Here is a 24747-nt window from a genome sequence, read left to right on the forward strand (position 1 = left end):
GGAAAAAGATATTTCTAACGATGTATAGTTGAATGAGAATATTTTCTATGCTTATCCCCCGTGAATAAGGCGCCACTTTCAGTCCTAAGCACCTGGGACTTACCCAGCAGAGGTGGGTTAGTGGCCAGGGCTGTCTCCTGTTCCAGAAACCTGAGCGCTCCCGCAGACTGGCACAGGGCATACGGGGGAAAGGGGAGGCTGTGGAGCACTTAAATAGGGAAAATAAAGTTGTTTCTTCTCTTCGAACAGATTTTTAACAACTGATTTGCAAGCAGTTTGGGGAGGTTGCTCTAGGATATGTTGTCCTTTCAAGCACTGCAGAATAGATCTGGTCTCTAGTTTTTCAAAATTTTCAAGCTATGGCAGAGCTCTAAGTGCAACTGGAAAGGCAAGCTATTTTTCTGTGGCATCAGGAGTTTTGTATGTAATTATGTGTAACACTGCTAGCGAGAAAAGCCCTGCATGGCAATTTAGGAAGCATATGCTCTGGTTTCTACTCTGCTGGTGGCTGCATTTGTTTGTTTTATTTTTTTCCTCTTTTCTTCCCAGCTTCCCAGATTTTATTTTTTTAATTATGTTAGAAATAAATGTATTTTCATTCAGATGAAAGGTCATGCCCACACTGAACATGTTATATGACGACAGGGGCAGGTTCTGCTCAATCCCTGTGTCACCTCCCCTGGGCTTACTGCACAGGTTTTTCACCTGCCTGGGCACAAGTAGGATCCGGCCGCTTCCTCGCGTGCCCCCATGCTCCACACTCATCTCCCCCATGCCTGGGTGTGCCACAGCCTTGCTGTCATAGGGCAGTAGTGGACACTTCACTCTTGTGAATGAATACAGCTGTTACCGAAGCTGGTAGACTCCTCAGAGGAGCGCTGCAGTTTTCTTAGCCCCTGTACTGATGGAACGGGTTTGGGTTGCTTTGAAGCGTGTGTAATGCCTGCCAAATTGCCAGGGCAGGCAGAGCAATCAGCGCGGTGTCTGGAGCCAGGCTGAGCATTCACTTAGATTGAGACCTTCTCGAGACCTCCTTAATTACCTCCCTCTCTGATCGAGACTGTAGAGGAAACAAATTGGTGGTGTTGGCAGCAAGGAGGTTGCTGCCTCGATGCTGCGCGGTTCAGAAAGCTGGGCTGCAACTCTGCCTGCTAATTAGGGCGGGGGTGCGTTAGCAGTGGGAATGGGCTCAGACGCTAATGACAGGCAGTGAGTGTCCCAACAGGTGCTGCGACACCTACTCAGCATATTTCGTATCTCTTATTTGTTAGCTTTCTTCTCCTGTTGTGAATAACATGGCTCATGGTGCAGTTTGCCTCGTGAGGCAGGGGCTGGCAGATCAAAGGGCCTGTTTGCCACTGGCCCTGCTGCACCCAGAATATGGCATCCAGTTTTGGGCCCTCCTCAATTCAAGAGGGATGTTGAGATGCTGGAGAGGGCCTAGCGATGGCCTACCACGATGTTCAGAGACCTGAGGCATATCTACAAGGGGAAGTTGAGTATTTGGCCTTCTTTAGCCTGGTGATGATGTGGCTAGCTGGGAATCTAATGGCAGCCTCCAGCTACTTGACAGGGACTTACAAAGAAAGGGAATCCAAACTCTCCTTCCAGTAGCGACAGAGGGTGGACACAAACTGAAGGGTGACAGTGGCACAGTGGCAACTTGGAAAACACATCTCTGTTGGGAAAGTTGTATAGCAATGGAACAGGGCACCCAGGGAGGCCGTAAGCCCTCCGTTCCCGGAGGTATCGAAGCCTTGGCTTGTCGAAACCACGGCTGACCCTGCCTAGCCTTGGTGGTCTTGAGCAGCAGCAGCAGCATGTCCCAGCTGACCACCAGGGTCCCTTCCACCAACACAGCCACCACAGTGAGCAGTTATTTCCTAAATGTATGTTTTGCCTAAATAATTTATGATGCTGATTTCCTCACCCAAGTTTGTCTTCAAAGCCCAGTTGGAAATTTCCTTTCTGGGGCTAGCTGTGGTCTCAGTGAAAATCACAGATGAGGCCACACAGGTTTGGGGGCTGCTGGAAATGTTTAACACTAAGCTGTTGTTAGCAAATTTTCATGGTGGGCAAGAACACAACCTAAAGCTCATCAGATAGTGGGAGTTTATTTCATTGAACTGCCTCCAAAGCACCCTCGTTTGAGGTGGGACTGTGTTTCTGGGCATCCTACAGTCTTAAATTGACAGCCCTCATCTATGCTGGCTGGGAACTCCGAGAGGAAGGGAACGAGGGATGTTGGTAGATGATAGCTTTGCTGTGCCACAGCAAATTTTGAGTCTTTTGCTTGTCCTGCTGCAATAACCCTTGTGAGAAAGCAAAGCTTTGTGAACAAAATCCCACCCTCAACCCTGAAAGCATGAGCCAGAAATAACGCACACAGAGAGGAACTTTCTTTCTTCAATTTAATTGAAGTTACTTAGAAAAATAATCAGGCTTGAATGGCTTTTTAAGGAAAGATTCATGAGCAGTTCACACTTGTGTTGGCAATGTATAATTTAGCTTTTTTCTTTATTAACAGTATATTTAGGTATGAGGAGATACTTTTCTACAACAAGCCTTCTACTGCATACAAATAGGTAAAAAAAAAAAAAAAAATCCAACCCCACATTGATGTTAAATTATTCGTACACATTGTATTGTGCATGCATGTAAGAAAATAACACTCTCTGTAACAAGAGTAATAGTAAGGACAGTCCCTTTTTGTACCTGAAAAGTGCAGCAGACTACAGTGAAACCCTAAGACATCTGGGGTCAACTTCTAAAAGCACTTCAGCTTGTGAATTATTTCACAGGTCTTATGCAGCGCATGGTTCAGGCAGTTTGCAAGTTTTTGTGACAATGGGCATGGTTTATGAAGAGGCTGAAAAATGGAAGAAGTTGGGTTTGGGGGCCCCCCACGCCCTGAAGCCACCACTGTGTTCAGGTGGGCCAAATTCAGGCTGGGCTCCAGGTTAAGGTGCTTGGGGTGATCTGTGTGGATGAAGCCAAGGGAGGAGTGGCTGGTGCTGCTGGGCTGTGCTGGCCCTGCCTGATGATGGGGCAGCACCAGCGGCTCCTGCATGGAGATCGACACTTCTGGGCCCAGCGGCTTTGAGGGGGCTGGTGGCTGAGGTGGGCAGCCGGACTGACTGAGAGGAACCTGCTGGTTCCTCTCTACTTTCACCACTGCTCAACCATAACTGCTGTACCTCTTTCCAAAACAGCAGCTCTCTGGTTGGCCTTGTAGCCTCATGGACACATCCGTGTTTTGAATTTTGCGTGCTTGTCTCCTGGGACCAGCTGTGGCCACAGCTATAAAATGAACCCCGCAAGGAGGCCTTGCTGAGGAGCAGGCCAGACCCCTGTAGGGATTGCGTGCTCTGGTCCCCTCACTGCAAGCGGTGGCCACCAGCTCGCTGAGATGAGGAGGCACAACCTCCTACGTGGGGTCATGGGAAAGGGATTTTTTTTTTTTTTTTGGCTCAGTCAAAACAGCACACCCAGTAGTCCAAACAAAATCTATTCCTTAACATTTGTGGTCTTCCTTCAACCTCATGCGGGCTTTGCGTTCAACATACAGGACACGATCATATCCAGCATCTCAGCTCTTCACTTTAAACAGGAATCTACAACCAATTCACAGCACCTCAGAACAGATTAAACATTAAATTGACAGATTGCAGCAGTTTGGGATCAGGATTTTTTAAATAGCAAGAGATTGTTTTAAGTGCCTGCTCCAGACCGCACGGAGGCCATGTCAGAGCTGGGCACCCGCCTCAGGCTGGCCTCTGCATGGAGGCAGAGAGGGGCAAATGAGCCCAGCACTGCTCTCAACAATCCCAGCACCAGCAGCACCCAGCCCTCAGATCGTCTAAACATGCTTTTTCACCTAAAGCTTCCTCATCAGAGCTGTCAAATATGTGTGGTTGTTTTTTTGGTGTGTGTGTCTCCAAAGTGGTGAAGCTAAAGAGAATATTTAAGAACAGATAAAAATGTGGTGATGAGAGAGTGAGGCAAAAAGTACAGAAAGAAGGGAGAATGCACAGCCTGCTTTTAAAATATTTACTTTCTGAAGCAACCTTTTTTTTTCTTAAATGAAAAAAAAAATAATCACATTCTGTTGGAGTGGATTAACAGATAACTGAGGAAAAAATGGGACAAAAATATTAGCACTGTTGGATACAACACGAAACAGGCACAGAAATCCACAGCTTGCAGGATGGGGGGGAAGGGAGAATCTACCCTCATACAATTTTTTATTTTTTTTTAACAAACATATACTCATCAAACTACAAATAAAAGAAAGACGGGGCACACTGTGATAGGCACTTGCAACAGTTCCACATACTCTAAATGAGACAAACTGCTTTCAAGTAAAGCACTAGTCAGCAATCAGAAACCACTCAGAAATTCAGAGCTGTCAGATTCAGGCAGCCAGTGCTTCACCAGCCATCGGGGTTATAAATAGGACCTGGGTTACAAAAACTGTGCCTGTTCCAGAGTGGATGAGAGATTTATTTGGAGGCTATGATTAAAAAAATAAAGACCCAAAGCCTGGGTAAGACTGAGCACAATCATGAAAGGAGTTCAGCTGTTGTTTGCTATGCTAATTTGTTCTCCACTGAGATTTACTCAGTGACTTATTTTTACAAAATAAGACAGACCTATGTTACTTCTTTAACCATCTAGTGTCCTGGAGGCTACGTAATTCAGCAGCTATTATCAGCTACTGTACACTGCAACGTTGTCAGGATCTGGTTCTGATACTGCTCTGCCTTCCACTGAGTTTACCTAAATCTTCACTAATTGTTGGAAGCATTGGGTTTGATCATAAGAAGATACACATGCAGGCAATTCAAAACCCCATTTTAGCGAACAGCTTTCAAACTTTCCCACAAATGCCTCGCCTAAAGCCTAGGCCTCCTTTTGCCAATCTTCTCTCTTTTGTTCCCCAAAGCCTCACACAATCAAAGCTACCCCTTGATTTTGGAAAGCTGTAGCTTGCCTGGTGGCACAAACACAGGTGGTCACCCTGAGGACTACGCGGTGCGTTACTGGCACTGGTACTGGAGGAAAGCCTCGGATCCCTGCTCAGCGCAGCACCCAAGGCAGGTGAGCGCTGGCCCTGAGTAGGCCCCGGGGCAGGACACCCACGGGTGACTCCGGACTGCATCCCACTCAGCTCCTGCTGCCCTCCAGGCCACATGTCTCATGGGCATCGCATTAAAGCAAGCAAAACAACCGCCACGGAGACATTCACCTTCAGTAAAAAGGCTGTGCTCTTACACTAGACCCGACTGAGAAGAAATCCTAACCATGGGAAATCAGAAGCATCCCTGTCAGCAACAACTGAAAAGAGAAGACTCCCCCTTCCCCACAGGAAAAAGCCATGAAACCAGCATGTAGGAAGATTAGAGACCTTTTTTATTGCCTTGCATGCTTAGAGATCAACACGAAGATGACTTTCTGACTTTTTAAATGACATCCCCACATCCTTTATAGCAACATATTGTGACTGGTGTTTTTGGAGCACATCAGCCAATTCTGGTTGCCCACCCTAAGATCAAGTAGAGAGGCATGACTTTCAGAGGATGGAGCTCCCCCAGTAACCCCATCTTGGATATGACTTAAATGAACACCAATTGCTTTCGGCATTCAAAAATCTCCACAGCCACTTTCAAAATGCTGATTTTTCAGATCAAGCATCCGCAAATCTGCATTCATTTGTGTGGGTGGGCTTCAAATTATGAGACAACGGGACTCATCATATTCTTGATAAAACCATTAAGTCCAGATTTAAAAAAGTTCATGGTTTCTCTTCCCAAAGAATACATTCACATTTCTTTTAGTCATGGGTTTTAGAGATCATGTATCTATCAAAATCTGTTTTATTTTTTCCCTTTCAGGGCTAGAAAGACAGCTTTTTAGTATGCTTAAGTGCAATATCACTTTCTGCAGAAATTATTTCCATCATTATTCTCAAAGCATGTGGTATCAAGAACCACGCCTGTGTTTACCTGTATGAAAGGCTAATGGAAGAATATTATTATCCAGAGACAAGCTCAACTGAAGAAAGTATAAAACCAGATTCCTTTTGTCCAAATGTTATCTTATCTCTGTTGCTAAAGTGAAACCTACCAAGAGACCATGTTTTAAATAAGTATAAATAACATTAATTAGAATTTGAGGAATGCAAGATCAACGAAATTCACCAGAACACTATTAACATTTTTTTTAAACAGTGTAGCAGTATTATTCACTTCTACAGCTAGATCGTCACAATCCTGTTACCCTGCAAAGAGAGCTGTCCTTTCTTACAGTTGATTTAAATAATTTTGACTGTGCTGCTCGCAGCATCATTCAAAAAAAAAAAAAAAAAGAAAATATTAATTTACAAAATAACCCACTCTCCATATTTATTATGACAAATAAAAATCTTAAATAAAACAAGCTTTCTCTCCCCACTCTCCCCCCAACCCATCCCTCATTCCAATTTCAGGTAGCTTGGCACTGAGTAATTGAACATTAAAAAATCAAGTTTGTAGACTTCATACAGCTGCGTTTGGTGCTCCGAGCTGATGTTCTGGAAGAACTCTGTGGTCATTTCATCAGTAGTTCTCGTGGACTTTGCATAGGTGGGGAACTTCAGGTAGTTGCCGACTCCTGCAAGCTGGAGAATGTAATTCGAATCTTCTTCGAGTGTTTCGTATTTTCCTATGAGGTCGTAGTGAATGTGGCAAGGGTGGCAGAGGGAGTACACAGTCTGCCAGTGCTCATTGAAGGGCTCTTCTCTCTGAGTGTGTGGGTCGATGAGATATGCCACAAACTCTTCAAATTTCACATCATCGCCTTTACGCAGAGCTTCCTGGGTTGCGTTTTTCCTCTGGCGCCTCACGATTTTGGTGCCATATCGCTTGTGGAAGGAAGTGTTATACTTCTGTGTGAACTTGTTCCTGTAGGCTGACACCAGTCTCTCGAAGGGCTCACGAACAAAGAGGAACTTCATGTAGTTTTTCAAGCGGTGGTTGATCTCTGGGATGCTGTACTGGTTGAGGGTCTTCAGGTTTGAAGACACGTGGGCTTCATTGGCTGGGATTTCCATTGGATCGCTGTACTTGCCTCTTCCCGTCAAAACCATCATGACTCTCTTCCAGTTTGTGCAGGCCACTTTGGGAACATAGCAATAGATCATTTCATGATCTTCATCCACCACCAGGTGTTTGAGATCGTTGGGCGTCAGCACGCGGCGCTTCCTGCTAGACACACTGTTTGCTCGGCATGTGTCTGTCACTTGGTCTCGTCTGATCTGATGAAGAATTGCCGTGTTGGACAACTGCAAAGAAAGCATATGCACCAAGTAAGTTAAGCAGGTTGGAAGCTCTTACTGCCTTTCTACTTACTAAACAATTCACAGAAAAGCAGATTAGTGTTTGTATGGAACTTAAAACAGTTCATAATGAGGCTGAGTAAAAATGTTCCTGTATTAGAAGATAAAATTTTTTTGTCTCCAAACTTCTTGGTACGAGCTGCTTCAACACTGTTCACATTGCCCACGGTTTCACTTTGACACCAATGCAAAGAAGTGTAAGCGCTTACACATCCTGGTGACAAGTGTATTTACACAAAACTCACACCCTGAGATGTGGTCGCCACTTTTCTTAGCCCTGGAAAACCGATCTCCACTCCGCAATCCATCCCACAGCTACAGCAGTCAGACCCTGCCTGACTTTTTGCTGATGAGATAGGGTAGGAAGACACCAGATTCAGAAAGTTTGTCAAAATGAAAACAGTATGTGGTTTCATTGCTGATATCTTTACGCTAGAGAATTAATAATCTCTGCTTGTTTGTTGGCTATGACCTTGGCAGAAGAAATGAAGCCCATGGAGATTTCTGCTAGTTCCTAAGGGGACCATTCACACAGACATGATTTCCTGGGGACTTGGGAGAATATTAGCTATAAATTCGTCTCTCTGCTAAAGCCAGACTGACAGAAGGAAAGAGCACACAGCCTTCTAACACACGCAGCACTATATTCACCCACAGCCCTTTATTATTTTGTTAATAGCTCCCTAATTTTCTACTATTATTGCTACTGGATGCTTTGGAGAGGCTGTAATCTCTTAGGGGGAGCCCACAGGGCCCACTGGGCTGCTGTGCAGCAGCCACCAGCTACCATATCCTGTACAGCAACAGGAGCAAGATTTTCTGCTAAGGCAGGTACTGAACTCCTCTGGGAAACGCGAACCGTTACCCCAGGTAAAGGACCATGCCGATGCAGTGCTAAAAATGGGTAAAACCATTTGGTTTTTCAGAGCTACCTGAGGTGTCCCTGCACGGCACTGTGTTTTGCTGTGCAGACTGCCCTCACTGATATAAATGCCTTTTTACATATTCTGGATGAATTTTATCAAAGCAGCAGAGGGAAGGTTTTGGTAATGGCATTTACATTTACTTAACACCACTTAGCTGTCAATTTCGAAGAGCTTTGTGCACAGTAATTAGTTTAGCCTCAAAGCCAAGTAGTAAGGCAAGTATTGACCTTCCAGTCTGAAGGGCAAAGAGGTCTGAGATGCCTTCTTGAATGCTGAGTCTTCCTGTGTTTATTTAATGCCTTCCAGGCAGGTTAACACGCATCACAGGATGCTGCAACGAAGCAGTTGGGGCAATGCAGATTGCATTCATCTGCTGTGGGGGTATTTAGCCTTTGGCTACAGGGCCATATTGAGCCTTCCCCCTCCCCTGTGTGGTAAATACCCTGGGCAAATGGCTCTGCACCAGCTTGGGGGTTCCTGCAGTCATGGGTCATATCTCTGCTTTCAATACCAGAAGCCCTGATTCATATAAAAGAAAAAAAGAAAGAAAGAAAGCAACAAACAGGATTCAAATGCACTTTAGAGGCAAAAACCAGACCAGACAACAAGATCCCCCAAAGCATCTTAGTGACAGAAAAATGGAACTAAGCCAGTCGTAGGATGTGTGAGCTGTGGAATGAAAGGAGATAGAAATGGTATTGTTACAGACAAACCCTAAAAGCCCAGGCTTCACCCGCCCAAGGGCAGCAAAAGCTTTTGCAACACTTGAGCAGCTGAGACTCTCCCTCCCTCTGTGCTGCGGTAGGTTGCAGAGGAATGCTCTTGTGGTGATGGGGAACGCCACAGGGTTGGTGCACCTCAGACCTGGGCAGGAGGATTTTTCCTCCAGGACAACATTTATGTGTTTAGCCTGGGACCTCTGTATTTTGTACACGGCCAATCACCACTTCTCCTCCAAATTCCTTGAGACTTTCCTCAACTCATCTCCTTAGTCCCTTGTTCAGCAAAATGTTGGCTAATGGTTAAAACATGCAATAGCCCAGTGTGACTACTTTAGACTGGCTCGTCTTTTGTGCGTGTGTGGTATCCCCTGAATGCCTTCCAGGTGCATTTCAAGGGCAGTTCTGTGTTGTAGTCCAAGGGAGGAGAAAACTGATGTGAAATGTGCTTCAGATTTCCTAGGGAAACTGGCTGGGAGTTTCCAAAGTAAGATGTTAGAAAGCAGTTGTCAAGGACCACACAGATGTTTGAAGAAAATTACTTTTTCTTAGGGAAAAAAAATCCCTATTTCAATTTGTGCTGTTCTCGGAGAGATAAAGAACTAGCGGTCAGCTCTATACGGGTTAGTTACCAGTGAATAATTTTCATACTACTAAACAAAACCCTATGCAAACATACAGACATGCAAATTCTCCTCTGCAGACAAAGTGGCCAAATCCCTCTCCCTCTGCAGATTTTACATCAATATCATATAGCATAGTACTGGTGTTTGTCTCTGGTTTTAGGGTAAACACTAGAAAAGCCTGAAGATACTGCTACATTACAATATGTTAACGCACTGTATTTGCTTCTCTGATGCTGTTCTTTGGATAAATACAGAATTAAGTGGATGAGATTCTGCGGCCTGTATTAGATGGAAGGTCAGACTTGATAATCTACTGGCTGCTTCTGACCCTAATCTATGGATGAATCTTTGTAGAGCTGTGCTTTGCTCCTGATTTCATTCCTACATCAATGGGCTAAAGCACTTTCTCTCTACACATCAACATTAATGAGATTTTCAGGCATTCAGAGCAAGGGGAAAAATGCAGCCTTAATATTTGCAATTGCAAACGAGACTGCGCTACGTCAAATTCACTTAAAAGACAACACTCGTGGATTTTGAAGTGGCACTTGCCTCCCACTCTTTTTAGCACAGAGGAAATATGAAGAAATGGCATAAAAGTTTTGTCAGCTACATTTACTAAACATACACCAGCGCCTTGGGGTCAGCTCTGCACCTGCTCTGGCCTGGCTGGTAGCACACAATGCATATTAAAGAGCAATGTAACGATAAAAGGGTATTGTCCTATTCTCATAAATTGCAGTACCATGGCTGATGGATGAAAAGCCATGTAGGAAATGTGGTTTTGAAAGCTCCACTTTTTTTTTTTTTCCTAGGCTTCATCATACCATAAAAAAAAGCCAGTATATTAAGTGTTGCACAATGCCAACTGTTCCCAACCCCCCATTTGCATGGTCAGCAGAACAGGGCCCTTGATGCCTCCACGCAGTCTGACATCTCCACTAGTGAAGAAGAGATTTTCTCCTGCAGCTGACGAAGAGTGGGTGATGCGTCCTGAAGGAGCTGAGTTACCTGCCTTGCTGAGAGAGGAGTGTCCTGCTGACCCTCCTTGAGGTTTGGTGATAACAGCCCTCTCACTGAAGGGGTGGATGACACGAAAGCATTGCTCTTGTTAAACTAGTAGAGCCAGGTATGGCACTGAGGAGCCTTTAACGGAGCTCCTGCCAAAGCACAGGCATTTGCCATGGTTTAGGGCTGTCTCTCCACAGTGTACTGGAGAGAACACACTGACCAGAAATACATACGCTGGCGAATTTACAACCTTCAGCCTGTGAAATGCAAAGGTTATTCAAGGTAAATTACAGTAATGAGATGGGAGGTATTTTCTTCTGACTACTTAGGCACAGCAGGATAAAATAATCTTTAAGGGTCTTTCCAAGCTTGATGGTCAAGCAGCAAGTTCAGATTTAAACACAGGACATTTTAAATTATTTTTTTAATTGAACAATGTACTGTAATGCAGCCTAGGAGCCGAGATCGATAAAATTCATGTAGATGGCTGCAATGAAAGCACTTTTTGAATGGAAGGACAGAAATAACCAAGGTGCCACTCAAAAAAAACCAACAAACTTCATTAAATTTCACCTCTCTATAAAATAAGACAGTGCAAAGAAGTGCCTCAAACTGTTATACGGCAGGTTTTATTTATTCTTATTGCACTGCCTGCAGCTGCTGCTTGTTCTGCAAATTACTGTAACTGGGCTCACAAACAATCGATGCTGGGAGTGCTAACGCGACATTGGGCATGGCAGGATGAAGGGTAATGTAACCAAGTTAGTTTAAAGTGGAATTAAGAGGACAAACAATATGAAAGGGGTCTGCAGACCAATACCCTTCTATACTGCCATTTCCTTGCATTAACAAAAAATTTGCATCTGCATTTAGTTCTTCAATTACACTTGTGTTTGGAGGTTTGGTGTCTGTCCTGTGCTAGAACTATGCAAGTTGCCGTGGCATTCCTGCTATCTGCAGTCCATGAAGCTATCAAAATTAGGAGTATCTCTGCTGAACTCTGAGTTGTGTCTATCCAGTAGCACTGCTTAGCTTAGCATGAACCAGAGCTCATCTACACCAACTTCTTCTTGAGAGTATTCGTTTAGAGCTGTGCGGAGCAGACTCATAATCCACTGAAAGCAAGGTCTTGAAGTGAAAAGTGTCAGACAGACTAACTATAGGTGGCACTAATGGTCCTACTTATGTGACATCTACAGAGACTAACATTTCACTTGAGTGAAAATTCTCAAAATAAGAGCAGCTCTCCCTCCCGCCCAGCAACCACATCATCTGAACTTCAGGAGGTGTTTGGCATTTACTGTATAAAATTGTTATTGATATTATTTATATTTTCCCAAATGTTTAGGGGTGTTGTGTTTTTTTTAGCATGAGGTTATACACATGCACATTTCCAATCCAATTTTCAACATAAAAAGTGTGAAAATGATTGTTACAATCTTGATGGACTGCCCTGAAACTATAAACATATTTTAGATGTTGTTTTAGTGGTTGGCTTTTAAAGCTTGGATCTATAGCTGCCATACTTGGTATATACGCATTCTATGCAACAAGTTCTAGACTGTTTTCTTAAAAACACTCACCATTAGACAATAAAGGGGTAGTAACTATGCTTCATATGTCATAGTCCAAACATAAGTAGTTCTAATAAATCACACATAACTATTACTCTTTACAATTTATATAGATGACAGACAATTATAAGTATGTGAATCAAGACACTGAATCTAAAAGAGTAAGCAAATTTTAAATAAAGAGATTTAATTAAACTGACTTGGACTGGAAAAAAGAAAAAAGTAACAGCTTTGAAATATTTCATATTTTATTTTACATTTCATAGTATATTCGTGATTTAATGTTTTCAAAAAATCCCAGAACTCAAATAACCCAACCAAAACCTCAATCAATATTTGTTCAGAGTCCAATAAAGGAGACTAGAAAGCATATAATGCATGCTGGAGATGGAAATACTTAATATCTTTGCTGACAACTTGAGGATGGACAAACTGGAATACAAATTTGCTATGAAAATGTCTCTACAGAGCGGCTGGATAATATAAGATAATAAAACTAATATTAACTTAGGAGCATTTGTGCTAAGAAAATTTTAGAGACAAATTATATCCTCTGAAGGAAAATTCATGAAATATTACAAAGCTGCTTTCTCTTCTCCATTTAATTCATTGAACTTATTGCCCCACAAAGATAAGGCAAAATATGCATTTATTTCAAGTAATTCTCTGTATTGCAACCCAAGATAACCATAACATTTTAAATTCCCACCGTACAGAATGCACCAGGGCTCTGAAAAAAAAAAAAAAGGATCAAAGCTTTTGAGTGAAAACTGTCTTACATTGCAGCTGCTAGCACTGTATTGTCAAAAATCCTAAACTGCTTCACACATTCCCTCCTTCTTCCTCCTATACATGCATCCCACCTCATGTGTGTGTCTGCATGCATGCATGTAGAAGGGAAGGGTGAAACAGTTCAGCAGTTGCATTGCTTTGCATCCAGAGGTAACAGTTATTTGAATAATGACACATCAGCATTAACTTTGGCATTCATTCGTCTTTGGGTGCTGGAGAAGAAACAACACTACATCAGGCAAAATGCAGTGGCAGAAAGAGATGCTGCTGAAGTTGCCAATGCTGTCCTGGGAAAGCATCACTACTAGGTCAATAAGTCTTGGCCTTTTTGTCTTGAAGGTACCACGCAGAGCCTGAACAATGCGACGTCTCCTTGAAAAACCACAAGCTGGCTCTCTATCTGGCATGAGGGTCACAGCAGGGATTGACAACAAACAATATCAGCTATATGTTAAAGCCAGCTTTTTTTATCATCCTAAGTACTCCACCCAACAATAAGAGATATAGGTATGGATTCAGGAAGAAAAGAGTGAGACTTTTTAAAAAAAATGACAACTTCTGTAGCCCCAAACATATTTTCAAGCCTTTCCATTGCCATTCTGCTAGAAACTGTTTGGTGCCAGGGCTCATGCAGCAAGCAGGATTTGGGGCTGGCAAGGTGAATGTACACACTTGTAAAAGGTCTCTTTGGAACAGCAAGATAGAAAAGTTGGAAGTGCCCAGGAGAAAGACATACGATCTGTCCAAACGGGGTGACTAAACTGTGTCCCTGTGCCTGCTGTTATTCTGAGGCCCTATGGGAATCCTGCAAACAAAGGACAGGCAAAATTGAAATGACTGAGTTTAAACGCAATACACCTGAGTGGTAAGAAATCATTGGGAAGTACAGAGGAGCCTTGAGCTGAGAATAATTACAGCAAAAAAACTTAATGCTGGTGTGTTTCTTGGGACTTATATAGAAGACAAGCTTGGAGCCTCCCGTTACATGTACAACGAGCACATTGCTGTCACCTCCTCAGTGTTTCAAGGCAGCTGCAGGAAGGGAGTGGGGAAAGGAATTCAGCAGATAGCCAATCCGTTTCTTTTCTCTCAGACAAAACAAGTGGACGAAGCCTGGGGCTGGGCCCCAAGATGCCTTGATGGATGGGATGACGATCAGAGCTGTGTGGCCTTTCTGCGGCTGGGCTCTGCCCCCGAGCCCAGCCTTGCCACCGCCTCCACAGGGAAGGACAGCACATGATGAATCTGTCCGCTTCTGGCTCATTCTTTAAGTGCTGCCATAAATCACTGCTCATATTAAAAAGCTGAAAGGTCTGGCTGTCTTATGAATTTGATTTTCAAATGAAAACTTTCTAGCCTTTCCCCTCCAACACATGCACACATAACTGGAGCTCGGCTCCATACCTGAGTGCACAACCTGTAACACATGGGAGCTCAGCCATGGTCCTTCTAACCATTCCCAGTCCCCAGGGATGGCCATTTCACAACTAGGACCTTGCAGCGGGATGCAACAGCATGCCACATTTGCACATTTGTGCTTGTATCTTTTTGGCTGAGCCAGAAAAATCTACACTGGCCTCATCTTGGAAACCCCTTGCTAAGTCACAAACTGGGACAATCCAAGCCCAGGGAACAGCACATGCATTGGGAAGCTCGAAGCCAGTATCTGCTGTGCTCTGCTATTGCATCCCTACCGTGGGAGCTGTAGAAGTGGTTTTCAAGGAGAGGCTTGAGAACAACTTAGCAAAATGCATGCCACAGGCATCTGCAAGCGGTGCACCAGAAGGAGCACTGGGCTGGGGATACGTGGAGTCAGCCAGGGCGGAGCTGGGAGTAGCCCTTAAAAAACAGAGTGAGAAACTGCATTTTAACAGAGCTGGCATCCAGGAGACAATGGAAACACTGACATTTATTTCTCTGTTGCAAGACATTATGGCAGTAGGGGTGAGATAAACTGGGTGGAGCGGGGAAACAGGACGAAATAGATACGTAAATACAGAAATACAAATTCCAGAAGAAGAAAGGGAATATAACCTGCTCTCCGAACTCACTGTGTAGTAGCAGAGCTAAACAACAGAGACTCAGTTTAGATATGGGAAAAATCCTAACGGAGAGGATAGGGTATGTCTGTGCTGTAAAACAGTGAGGCATCTCCAGCAGGAGAAACCTCTGGGAACCTCCCAGGGAAGGTGTTAGGAGCAACCTAAATGACACTGCCATGTGTACAGGAGTCTCCCTGTGACTCCTTCAAGTTTCATGACGCTGGCTGCTGGAATCAGCATGAGTTTAAGAGCACAAAGTTCTCCTCAAAAGCTAAGCTTGCTGCTGCAAACTCAGGTATTTCACATCCTTCAGAAACAAAGGTCCCAGCAAATGCTGCAGGGCCACACAAGCAGAGACCAGCTAGCGCTCGCAGTAAGGCCTCCCTCAGGACAAGGCCTCCCTCATGACAAGGCCTTCCTAGGGACAAGGCACCACCACCAGACCAGGGACGGGCCAAGGCCTGGCAGGTGCTCTGGTGGCACCACGGCGGCACTGTGCGAGACCCTGAGGAGGAGGAGGCTGCCCTCCAGGCCGCCTGGGGGGCTGGAGCTGCCTGGGACACCAGTGTGCTGCTCATCGCAGCCAGCTCTGACCTGGCATCTGGCGATAATGGATTTCTTGGTCACACAAATCCTCCCCTTGTACCTCTGGTTTGCAGCTTAGGTGTCACACAGTCAAGCAGAAATACTTATTTTCTTCCCAGCAGGATATCTGCTATTTTAACTGAATACAATTTACTCAGTCCCATGCTAAATCAGGGTAATACATTTCCTATTTTTAACTCAGCATGCAACACGCCAATATTGCTCCCAAGCTTTTGAAACCCAAATAAGAAAAACAGAAGATAGTTGCTGCATAGCTGGTTTCTTTACATATAATTCAAGGTACTTAGCAGCCTGCCGGAGGCAAGAGGCACCACAAAGCCATGTCTTTAGCTGTGCTGAGCCCCTGTCCCCCACTACCAGGATGAGCACTGTGCGTGGGACGCTGCGGGATGACCCCTCCTGTCACCTCCTTGCAGGCCACCACTGCTCCCATGAGCCAGGGACACAGGGTCAGTCCCCACCACGAAATGCTGTGTGGACTATTTTAAGGTAAAGAGTTGTAACTGGGAGAGAGGAGCAAACACTATGATGTAGCTGCTGCCCTGTCCGCCAAGCCCTTGGTCCGTCACATTGGGGTGTGTAATCCTGCTATGAGCTCTCCTCTAATTAAACCACTTTAAATTAACACTGTATTTCTTTTACTTTCCTTTGGTGAGGTTGTATTTTGCTCAGACTAAGACACTCTACTCCAAGGATAACTTTTCTGTCCATGCTGCTCACTAATGTTCACAGAAGGCAACTAACCACGGTTGCTCTTTCTCCACAGCCTTAATTACAGTTAACCCCAAAGTTCTCACCTTTCTGCTACTCTTCAAAATGAACCAGATGACCCCCTGCTTGAACAGACAAAGGACCTTCTCTATTAAAATGCTAGCATCCATTTATAATCTTAATTACAATAGCCTTCCCAGGAAACCTTTCTGCCATTGAATGAAAAATGATTCTGGGTTAACATGGAAAGTCTGTATCATCAAGAGCTTCCTAGATCTATTTCTTCTACCCTGAGGTGAATACCAGTGACTCAAGTCCTGAGGGATGCTCAGATCTAAATAAAGCCACCACCATTTAGTCCAAACCTAGTGTTGTCAGGTTTGGACAGACATTGGACATTAGGCCCAGAGAGAGACCAAAGCAAAAGACTAAATATTCGCCATGTCTGCTTCAGCAAGAATTTCTGGTTTTGTTTTAAAAAAAAGACGTTTGAGTATTTGTGCACTGAAAGAAGCTCTTTGCCAGCAGCAGACCACAAATGACTCCAACACAGGCTTCTCTGGGAAGCAAACAGCATCTGCACAAGGCTGCCCTCTCTGCTGGCCACTGATGCCCCTTCCCAAATGGCAGCGTGCTCCATCAGCCATGCCAGCTGTACCCAAAGGACAATGCCTGAGGCCCTGCAGGTCTGACCAGGAGGCCCATGCTGGGAACTACGTGTCTCCCCGGGTCACTCTGTCCTGCAGACAGGGAGACCTTGGCACAGCACTGAAAGAGCAGCAGCAGAACACACGCCTAGGTAATCTGCTTTAAACCCTGACAAATCCCAAAGGGTCTGGTTTGTATTTTTAAGCGTCTGACTTGCCACACTAAGACTTGTTGTGTCAGAGCACGAGGGCAACGTTAAAAGTAACTTTCGTCAGTGATTAATACAACTGGAAGGTACAATTATTAGCATGATGCCTTGTTAATTTTCCTCATCTCTACAGCTGTGTTTACTGTGATTTCTAAGAGTCTCTGTCTCATCTAATAACAGACCCATTCAGGCACTGCATACTAAATGTTAGCTTACAATGGAAGAACAAATTCTTAGTATGTCTTTAAATGGCTGCTATTTTTTTAAACCATTCCCTCAACTACACCCTGAAAGAAATTGCACATAATCACTTCCCCCCCCCTTTTTTTTTTTTTTACTGCTCAGTCTTTTTTAAACTTCCCAAAGCGGTTGCGCAGAAAAGGCTACTCTGAGATCCCATTTTTGGGACCCTTCTTGGCTGCAGCCAAATGCTGTCTCCTTGTGCCCCCCACCTTTCACGGCTCCTGAACGCATGCCAGCCCCTCATCAGTGCCCTCTTCATCTGCCGAGAGGCCTGGCTCCCCTTTTGCTGCTCTTGTATCCTCGCCGCACGCCCTGTCCCACCTGCAGCCTGAGGACTCCTGCAAAGGCCAGGAAGAGCTCCAGGACCCAGCTGCCAGCTAGCTCACACTCCACACCCCTCAGCATGTAAAATCCCCCAAAGCAGGTCCTTGCTGCCTCTGGGCTAAGCGCGGCGCTTGGTGGGCGCTCACGGCATTCCTGAGCATGGAGGGGATCGAGAAAGAGGGGAGATGCCCCTGTCCCATGGCCCCCTCCCACCCCACAAGCAGCAGGGCCAGGCAAGCGGGGAGAGGTGCCAGCCCGCAGCCCTGCGGCCCGCAGGGACGTGGCTGGAAAGCCGGGAGTGAGTCGAGGCATTCAGCCGCGCGCACGGCGAGAGCCAAGAGCGTGTGCTAGATGGAAATGTGCCCTCTCCTTTGCAGAGGGGGAAACAGGACGGCTTCTGTCCCAGGCACAGGGCCGGTGCTGTTTCACCTCTCGTGTGGCTGGGTGCGCGTTGCCTTCAGCTGCTAGCTTGGGCAGCTTCCCTTCAGCACAGGTAAAACATAGCATCTGGTGGTTTACACTGAAATGGTATGGGGGAACTGACAGCCCGGCTATCCATACCTACAGCTGCCACTGGCTTCTCCTTGCCTACCCATACCACCAGCTTGTTACTGTTCTCAGGACTTTTTATTTTTATTTTTTCCTCAAACAAAGATACTTTTCTCTTTGATTAACAAATAACGCTAGTAAGCTGAGTGGGAATACATACATCTCCCTGTGTATGTATGCACATACATCCCTGCCCACATCCCTATATGATAAGCACCCAGATGGCATACTGGGTTATGTCAGTCACAGGCCAGGACATATGGGAGTCTCCAGAGAGTACCCAAGTACTGGAAGACATTTGCTTGAGTAAGTAGGTAGGGCTGAAAAAATCCAGCAGCACAGTGTGGGGAAAGCATGTGCTGCCACTGACTGAGTTTAGTAGGGCAGTTTGAGAAGCATCCTTGGTTCCCACAGCCAGTCAGTACCTGGGAACTGCTACCATCCCTCTGATGACTTCAGTCCAGGCAGCAAAGGTACCTGCTGACTCCTGAGAAACACTGGGAGCTGATGCTGTCCTGGCTTATTGAACGGAGGTTGTCCTTCTCCGGAGCTGCCAGGTGACAAGGATTTAGGGGTGGGGAAAAGTGACAAGTTCACATAATGCTGGAAAAGCTGATATTCCTGACAGGCGAAGCAAACCTAAATTACAGTTTACAGCTAAAAGGGCTGTCATTGTAGAGACTCTGTGCAGTAGCTTCCACCCACTGTATCCATACAAATGAAGAGCTAATGGTTCCTCCCCCAGCTCGTGGCATTGCCTGCCACAGGACCCATCTTCACAAGGCACGGAGAGCTGCCAAGCACCACTGTGCCCTTTGCCCCATGGGAGGGCTTCCATGGCTCAAATGCCTCCCACAAACATGCTGGTAATTAACAGCGGATTTTGCTCTTTGAACGTATCAGGCCTTGTACGAGATGCATCAGCACAGCTGACCTAGAGATTAACAACAGCATTCAAATGCTCTGAAACCTTTTAGCTTTGCATTTCAAACATAAAACTGATTTTGTAAAAGTCTGCTTATCCTGTTGTTTCTAAATCCCTTCTGGAGGTTAATACTAGCTGGAGCAGGTCACCATGTGAAGGTCCCATTTGCAAGGACCATACTTAAATGCTTTTGGTCAGGCTTTGATCTGCAACCCTATATCCATTCCTGTGCTCCATCCCATGTGCATTTTCCAACTGCTGTGTACCCCAGCTGGCATGAACAGGAAAGCCTTACAGAGCCCCTTCTCTACTCCTACTGTTTTTAAAGACCTTCTCTTCCTGCTCCATGACCTAACTTTAGCTTTGTTTGTTTAAAAATAAGCTTTGTCCACAAGGGAAAACAGTACGTGGGATTCACTGCTTCCAGGAACACACTGCAATTTTGTTCAACTTCTTCTGTCCGCGTGGATGCTCTCTTCTTCTACCTCACCATCACCTTTATACATGTGCAAGTTCATGCTCCCAATTTCTATTTTTCCCCACAATGCTGTGTGGAAGCGGTCAAGGCCCCCTAATTCACCTTATTAATGCCACTGTGTTCTCTGAGCCCCTTGTTAATGCACTGCAGACTCCAATGTAATCCTAGTTATTTTAAGGTTAGCTTTAACTGTTCTGCTTGAATTTGTTTCTGACTTATGTTTCTCACTGCTGTTTCCTCACTCTCCTTGGCTGCTCTTTATTTAGCCCCCACGGCATCTCTTTTGCAAGCTGCACTCAGTATCACCAGAGCTCAAGTTGAACTTTCAAACCCACGGAGGGCTGGGAGCAGAGGAGGAAGATGCAAACATTTTCAAAAGAAGGCATGAATGTCAAACAGGATGAGTAAGAGGCTGCTCCAAAAGATGCACAGGATTTTGGAGATTAAGATAAAGCAGCTACCATACACCACTAGTTTAAACCTGATGCAGAACATCTGCTCCTACTTCACTTTTAATGATTCACGTTCTCTGCTCTGCAGCTCCAGTGAGAGAAGGACCACCTGAGCAGAGATAAACTGGCAGGCTGCTTACACCTTTTCCAGGAGGAGAAAACACTTGCCAAGATTAGCTGAGAAGAAACAAACTGCTGAACAGCCAGCTAGGCTATACAGATCCTATGTATCAGCCTAGGAGCACCTTTTGTTCCCTCTTCACCCACCACAACACTGCAGGCAGTATCGGACGCCCTCTTGTCCCCCACTCCCTACTTACTGATTCTGGACCAATCGTGATCACTAAATCTTAGGAGCTCGACAGTAGCCTGTAACTACAAGCTATTGGAAATACTATGAGATCTCCCTGTTCCCTGTAGCAAGGTAGTGGAGCAGTCCTGAGTAGCAACTGAAGGCAACAGATGTACACATTCACTGGGAATAAATGCTAGTTCCCAAGCAAACCTCAGATAAACTGCAGAGGAATCTGCAGGTGCTGGCAGGATGGATAATTTCTCCTGAAGCTGCATCTGGAGCCACTATTACAGACTGAGGTCTGGGATAAAAATAACACTCGGTACTTATCTGGTCTTCTTCCATCTGTAAACTTCAAAGCACATCACATTATCCCTGCTTTCCAGATGTGAGGACCAAGCCACAGGGAACTGGTCCAACATTGCTGCATTTTTCTACCATTTTCACGGGGTGAGCCTTGACCTCCCAAGGAACCTCCCGACATCCCTTCCCTACCCAGGTGCAGCAGGAGCCCCCGTGATGTGCAACTTGTCTAGGTTCAAGGCAAGGCAACCCCATGTTACCAGCACTTCCTTTTTTTTTCTGTGATTCTGTTGGTATTTTAAGAAGAGAGTGGGGAGGGAGAATGGAGAGCTGATTATTCTTCAGCACTGTTTCCCAGTATTTATCTGGAAGAATTACAAAACAAGTTCTCTCTTTAAATATTTGTCCTCCCTGAAATTTCTAGTCCTCCTAGTTACTTAAAGGTCAACTAAATGGATTAAACTGCAGTCTCAAAATTCAGGTTGAGAAATTGTGGCAGTAAAGAATTCTGGTATCAGCAGATTATGGGAATTCAATACGTTTGGTTTAGACTTGCACCTTTCCCCCCTTGTTATGTCTTTCCTGAACAATATTTGTGATATTCACCATTGGATGTAACTCCTATATCAAGTTGGTGCCTACGAGAAATTCAGAACAGACAATCAACACTGACTATTGTGAAAATGCATAGCATGTACTACAGCAACACATATATCTCATGATTTATCAAAACAACTATCAGATACGCCACTGAGATCTAGAGGAAAGTCATCAAATAGTCACCAAAATTCAGTACAGTCAGAGCACTCCAAGACGTTGTACCAGGATAAAAAAAAATCACTTCAGTACAAACGGGGAAGGGTTACACATGTTGGTCTGGTTTTTAATTTGGTAATATGAGTTTGCCACACCCCTGAAAATCAACCAGTATGGTACTGAAAAAAATATAGTCCATGAATATATAAGGGGCATGGTTAGAAGCAGAAGGCAGCTTTTTTTTTTTTTTTTTCCGGTAAAAGTACTGGGTTCACTGCAATAAATAGAGACTTGGGAAGCATACAATTTATCTGGAATAGCTCGACAATATTAAGTCAAAACAGTCCAATTTGGAGAAACTGCATTAAGAAGCTAGTTAGTGGGTACAGCTTAAATAAAATATTATAATTCTACCCACTGGCGTTAGCCTACCACATGTTACTTATTGTGTTAAAAACAACTAGAAACATGGTAGAGAAGGCGAAGAGAAGCATGAAGGAAACTTTGAACATGAAAAAAAAAAACACAGTAACAAAGTCACAGGCTGCCTGGGTACAACCCTCTGAGTTTAAATGGTATTTGGTAAAGCAGTGTGGTACCTCCACATTGGTACAAAGATGAAAGAAGACAGCAAGAAAAGCTGGCAAACAGATTTTTAACCCCCAACTCCAAGGAAGCAGGTAAATCAGAGCCTGGCTCTGGCAGTAGAAAGTGAAGGGGAAAGAACACCAAGAAGAAAACAAAGATCTGCAGTAAAAATACTGCCGGGCTGCAGAGCTGCTTTAGAGAAGCTCTTGCTTTTGATGGCAGAGGATGACATCTCTGTGGGACAAGAGAGGAAAAGAAAACAGAAAAGCCTGTGATAGACAAAAACTATTAAACAAAAGAGACTGTCTGGGGAATTAATATTTATGAAATGCAAAAAAAAAAGATTATGGTAAAATACGAGATAACACAAACCTAAAAAAAGCAGAGTTGTTCTGAATTAAAAAAATAGATACAGAGCCTGCAATCTGGTTCTGTACTATCAAGAAACAATTCCCCTCTGTACTAGGCAATGTCAAAAGAAAAAACACATACAAAAACCTGATCCAAAAGCCAGTGAAGTCAATGGAAAAATTCCTCCTGGTTTCCAGAAGCTTCTGGTTTGAAGCTTTGGGAATTTCTGATCCCATTAAGAGCTGGAAACCCCCACTATCAGCACCTAAAGACATCCTACCCTTCACCCAGAAGCACAGTGAAATGCAAAAGGTCCAAAGGTTTACTGCCAGAAGTTCACAGCTTCTCTGCTCAGCAGAGACCAAAGGTGCATCCGAAGTCCTGTTGTAGGTCACTGGGGGGATGTTACCTGCAGTGTTATGGAGATGATTATTTTTGAAACTGCATATGGGAGTTACTCCACTAATGGCCTCTTAGAGCCTTTGAAAATCTTCCCCCATCACAAGCGTGAGCTAGAAAAGATGTTTTCACTCTGAAACCCTCCTCCAGCCACGCAGTGTCATACTATACTGTATTCAGTGTGCTCTCTATAGTCTTATTTTTAAAGGCTGTTTGCTTTGGGGGATGAAAATGTTTTATAATCCTACTGCATGTTTTTGTAGAGAAGCATTTCTTCCAATACCCAGCTAAAGTTTATGTTTCTTCTTTTTCTTCCATTAAATATATCCACGGCCAGAAGATCATGCATGTGCAAATGGACCAGTTCAGAAAGCCTGAATGAAAACCACTGTGACAACCTCAATTCTGAGTTTGTTTCTCTGTGGTTTGATTTCTTGGATGGGGTTTTCATTTTAGGTAGGGTTGTTTTTTCATTTCCAGGTACGGTTTGCTCTGGTTTATTCCCAAGAACTTGCACTAACAAAGTCCTATGGTTCTGTGACAGGAGTATAAACATAGATGCTAACCATCTGAAAATGTTACCTTCTGCACTGTTTTCTTCTTTAATAGAGCTTCCCAGATGGAGGCCTTAAGACGATGTAATCGCAACCCATGTCCCTAGGCTCAGAGTTACAGAAACCACATAAAACTGTTGCATCCCTTCTTCACAAGCAATCATGTTGCACAGAGTGTTTGCCATGGTGAGGAGTGAGCACGTCCTCACCCCAGGGTACTTACAGTGCAAGTAGTGCATACCACAGAGACCCAAATCACTCAGATCCTTCTTATGGGAGCAGCCCTGACTTGACAGGGGCTGCTGATCCTGATCAAAGGCACTGTTGGGTCAAGACTGCGGGGGGTGCCATGGGGTCCTTCATCCATGGCTGGGCTACAGATCTGTGCAGGTGACTGCTCCTGACACTACAGGCTTCTTTCCGGGGAAGAGAGAGCAAGCCTCTAGAGGGAAACATCAGGTCACAGTGCAATTCTGGCCTATTAATATAATTTAGAAAGAAAAAGAAAATCCACGCTGGGATATTAGCAAAAATCAGGCGTTAGAGTGCTAAGAAACGTGAGTAAAACACTGCATTAAACGACGGCAGTTTTGCTCTACCTCAGAACATAAAGTTTATTGAACGGCTCCCAGAAGAGGAGAAAATGGATTTGGCACTCAGCAGTAAAGTCTATAATTAGTTTTTTATAGAAAATCTACGTAGTGTGCTCAACCCCTGATGAGTTTGAGGTGCTGGCTCATGAACACTCTTGTCTAGCGCCGCCATCAGTGGGAGCAGGACATAATGCCCGGGGAGGGCTCTGGGATGTCCCCAGACCTGCACAAGGAGGTTTGGCTGAGGAGGGCCTACAGAAGAGCCTGATTCTTGCTTTGTGCCAAGTTCACTGCAGAAGTGCAGTCATGGGTCTGTTGACCCACCCGTGGCCACACTGAGAGCTCCCAGGCCGCAGGCAGGACTGAAGCTGTGGTAGTCACTGACGCAACCTTCCCACTAGTCACCAGACCTGGGAACCAGCAGGTGGCTGCTCCAGCTGAAAGCTGTGCCGACGTGGCCTCCAGTGAGCCCCAAAGCTGCGGGAGGCAGCCGTAGTGACCAGTTCTCTCAGCTCAGACACAGAGGAAAAGCCGAATTTTGCACTTGCCCATGAGCGTGTCCATGGCAAAGCAGGCCTGTTTTTTGGTGACTCACTGACCTCTGAGCATTTCCAACCATCTGGTTTCCCAGAACTTGCCAGTTTGGCTGGTTTGCTGCCAAACTGACAAACTAAATGAAATGTGTGGATACATAAACTC

General features: G+C 44.9%; 1 protein-coding gene across 2 annotated transcripts in view; it reads right to left on the reverse strand.

Moving 5' to 3' along the window:
• Nucleotides 1–3182: 3182 nt before the first annotated feature.
• CHST11 (carbohydrate sulfotransferase 11) overlaps nucleotides 3183–24747 on the reverse strand; it is a 172110-nt gene continuing 150545 nt past the window's right edge. For both annotated transcript variants that reach the window (XM_040560272.1, XM_040560280.1), the window contains exon 3: nucleotides 3183–7321. In XM_040560272.1, the coding sequence (XP_040416206.1) occupies nucleotides 6473–7321 (849 nt within the window). In that variant the 3' untranslated portion in view covers nucleotides 3183–6472. The remainder of the gene's footprint in view (nucleotides 7322–24747) is intronic.

This window comes from Cygnus olor, chromosome 1, assembly GCF_009769625.2.
Source record: "Cygnus olor isolate bCygOlo1 chromosome 1, bCygOlo1.pri.v2, whole genome shotgun sequence".
In the NCBI taxonomy this organism is placed as follows: Eukaryota; Metazoa; Chordata; class Aves; order Anseriformes; family Anatidae; genus Cygnus; species Cygnus olor.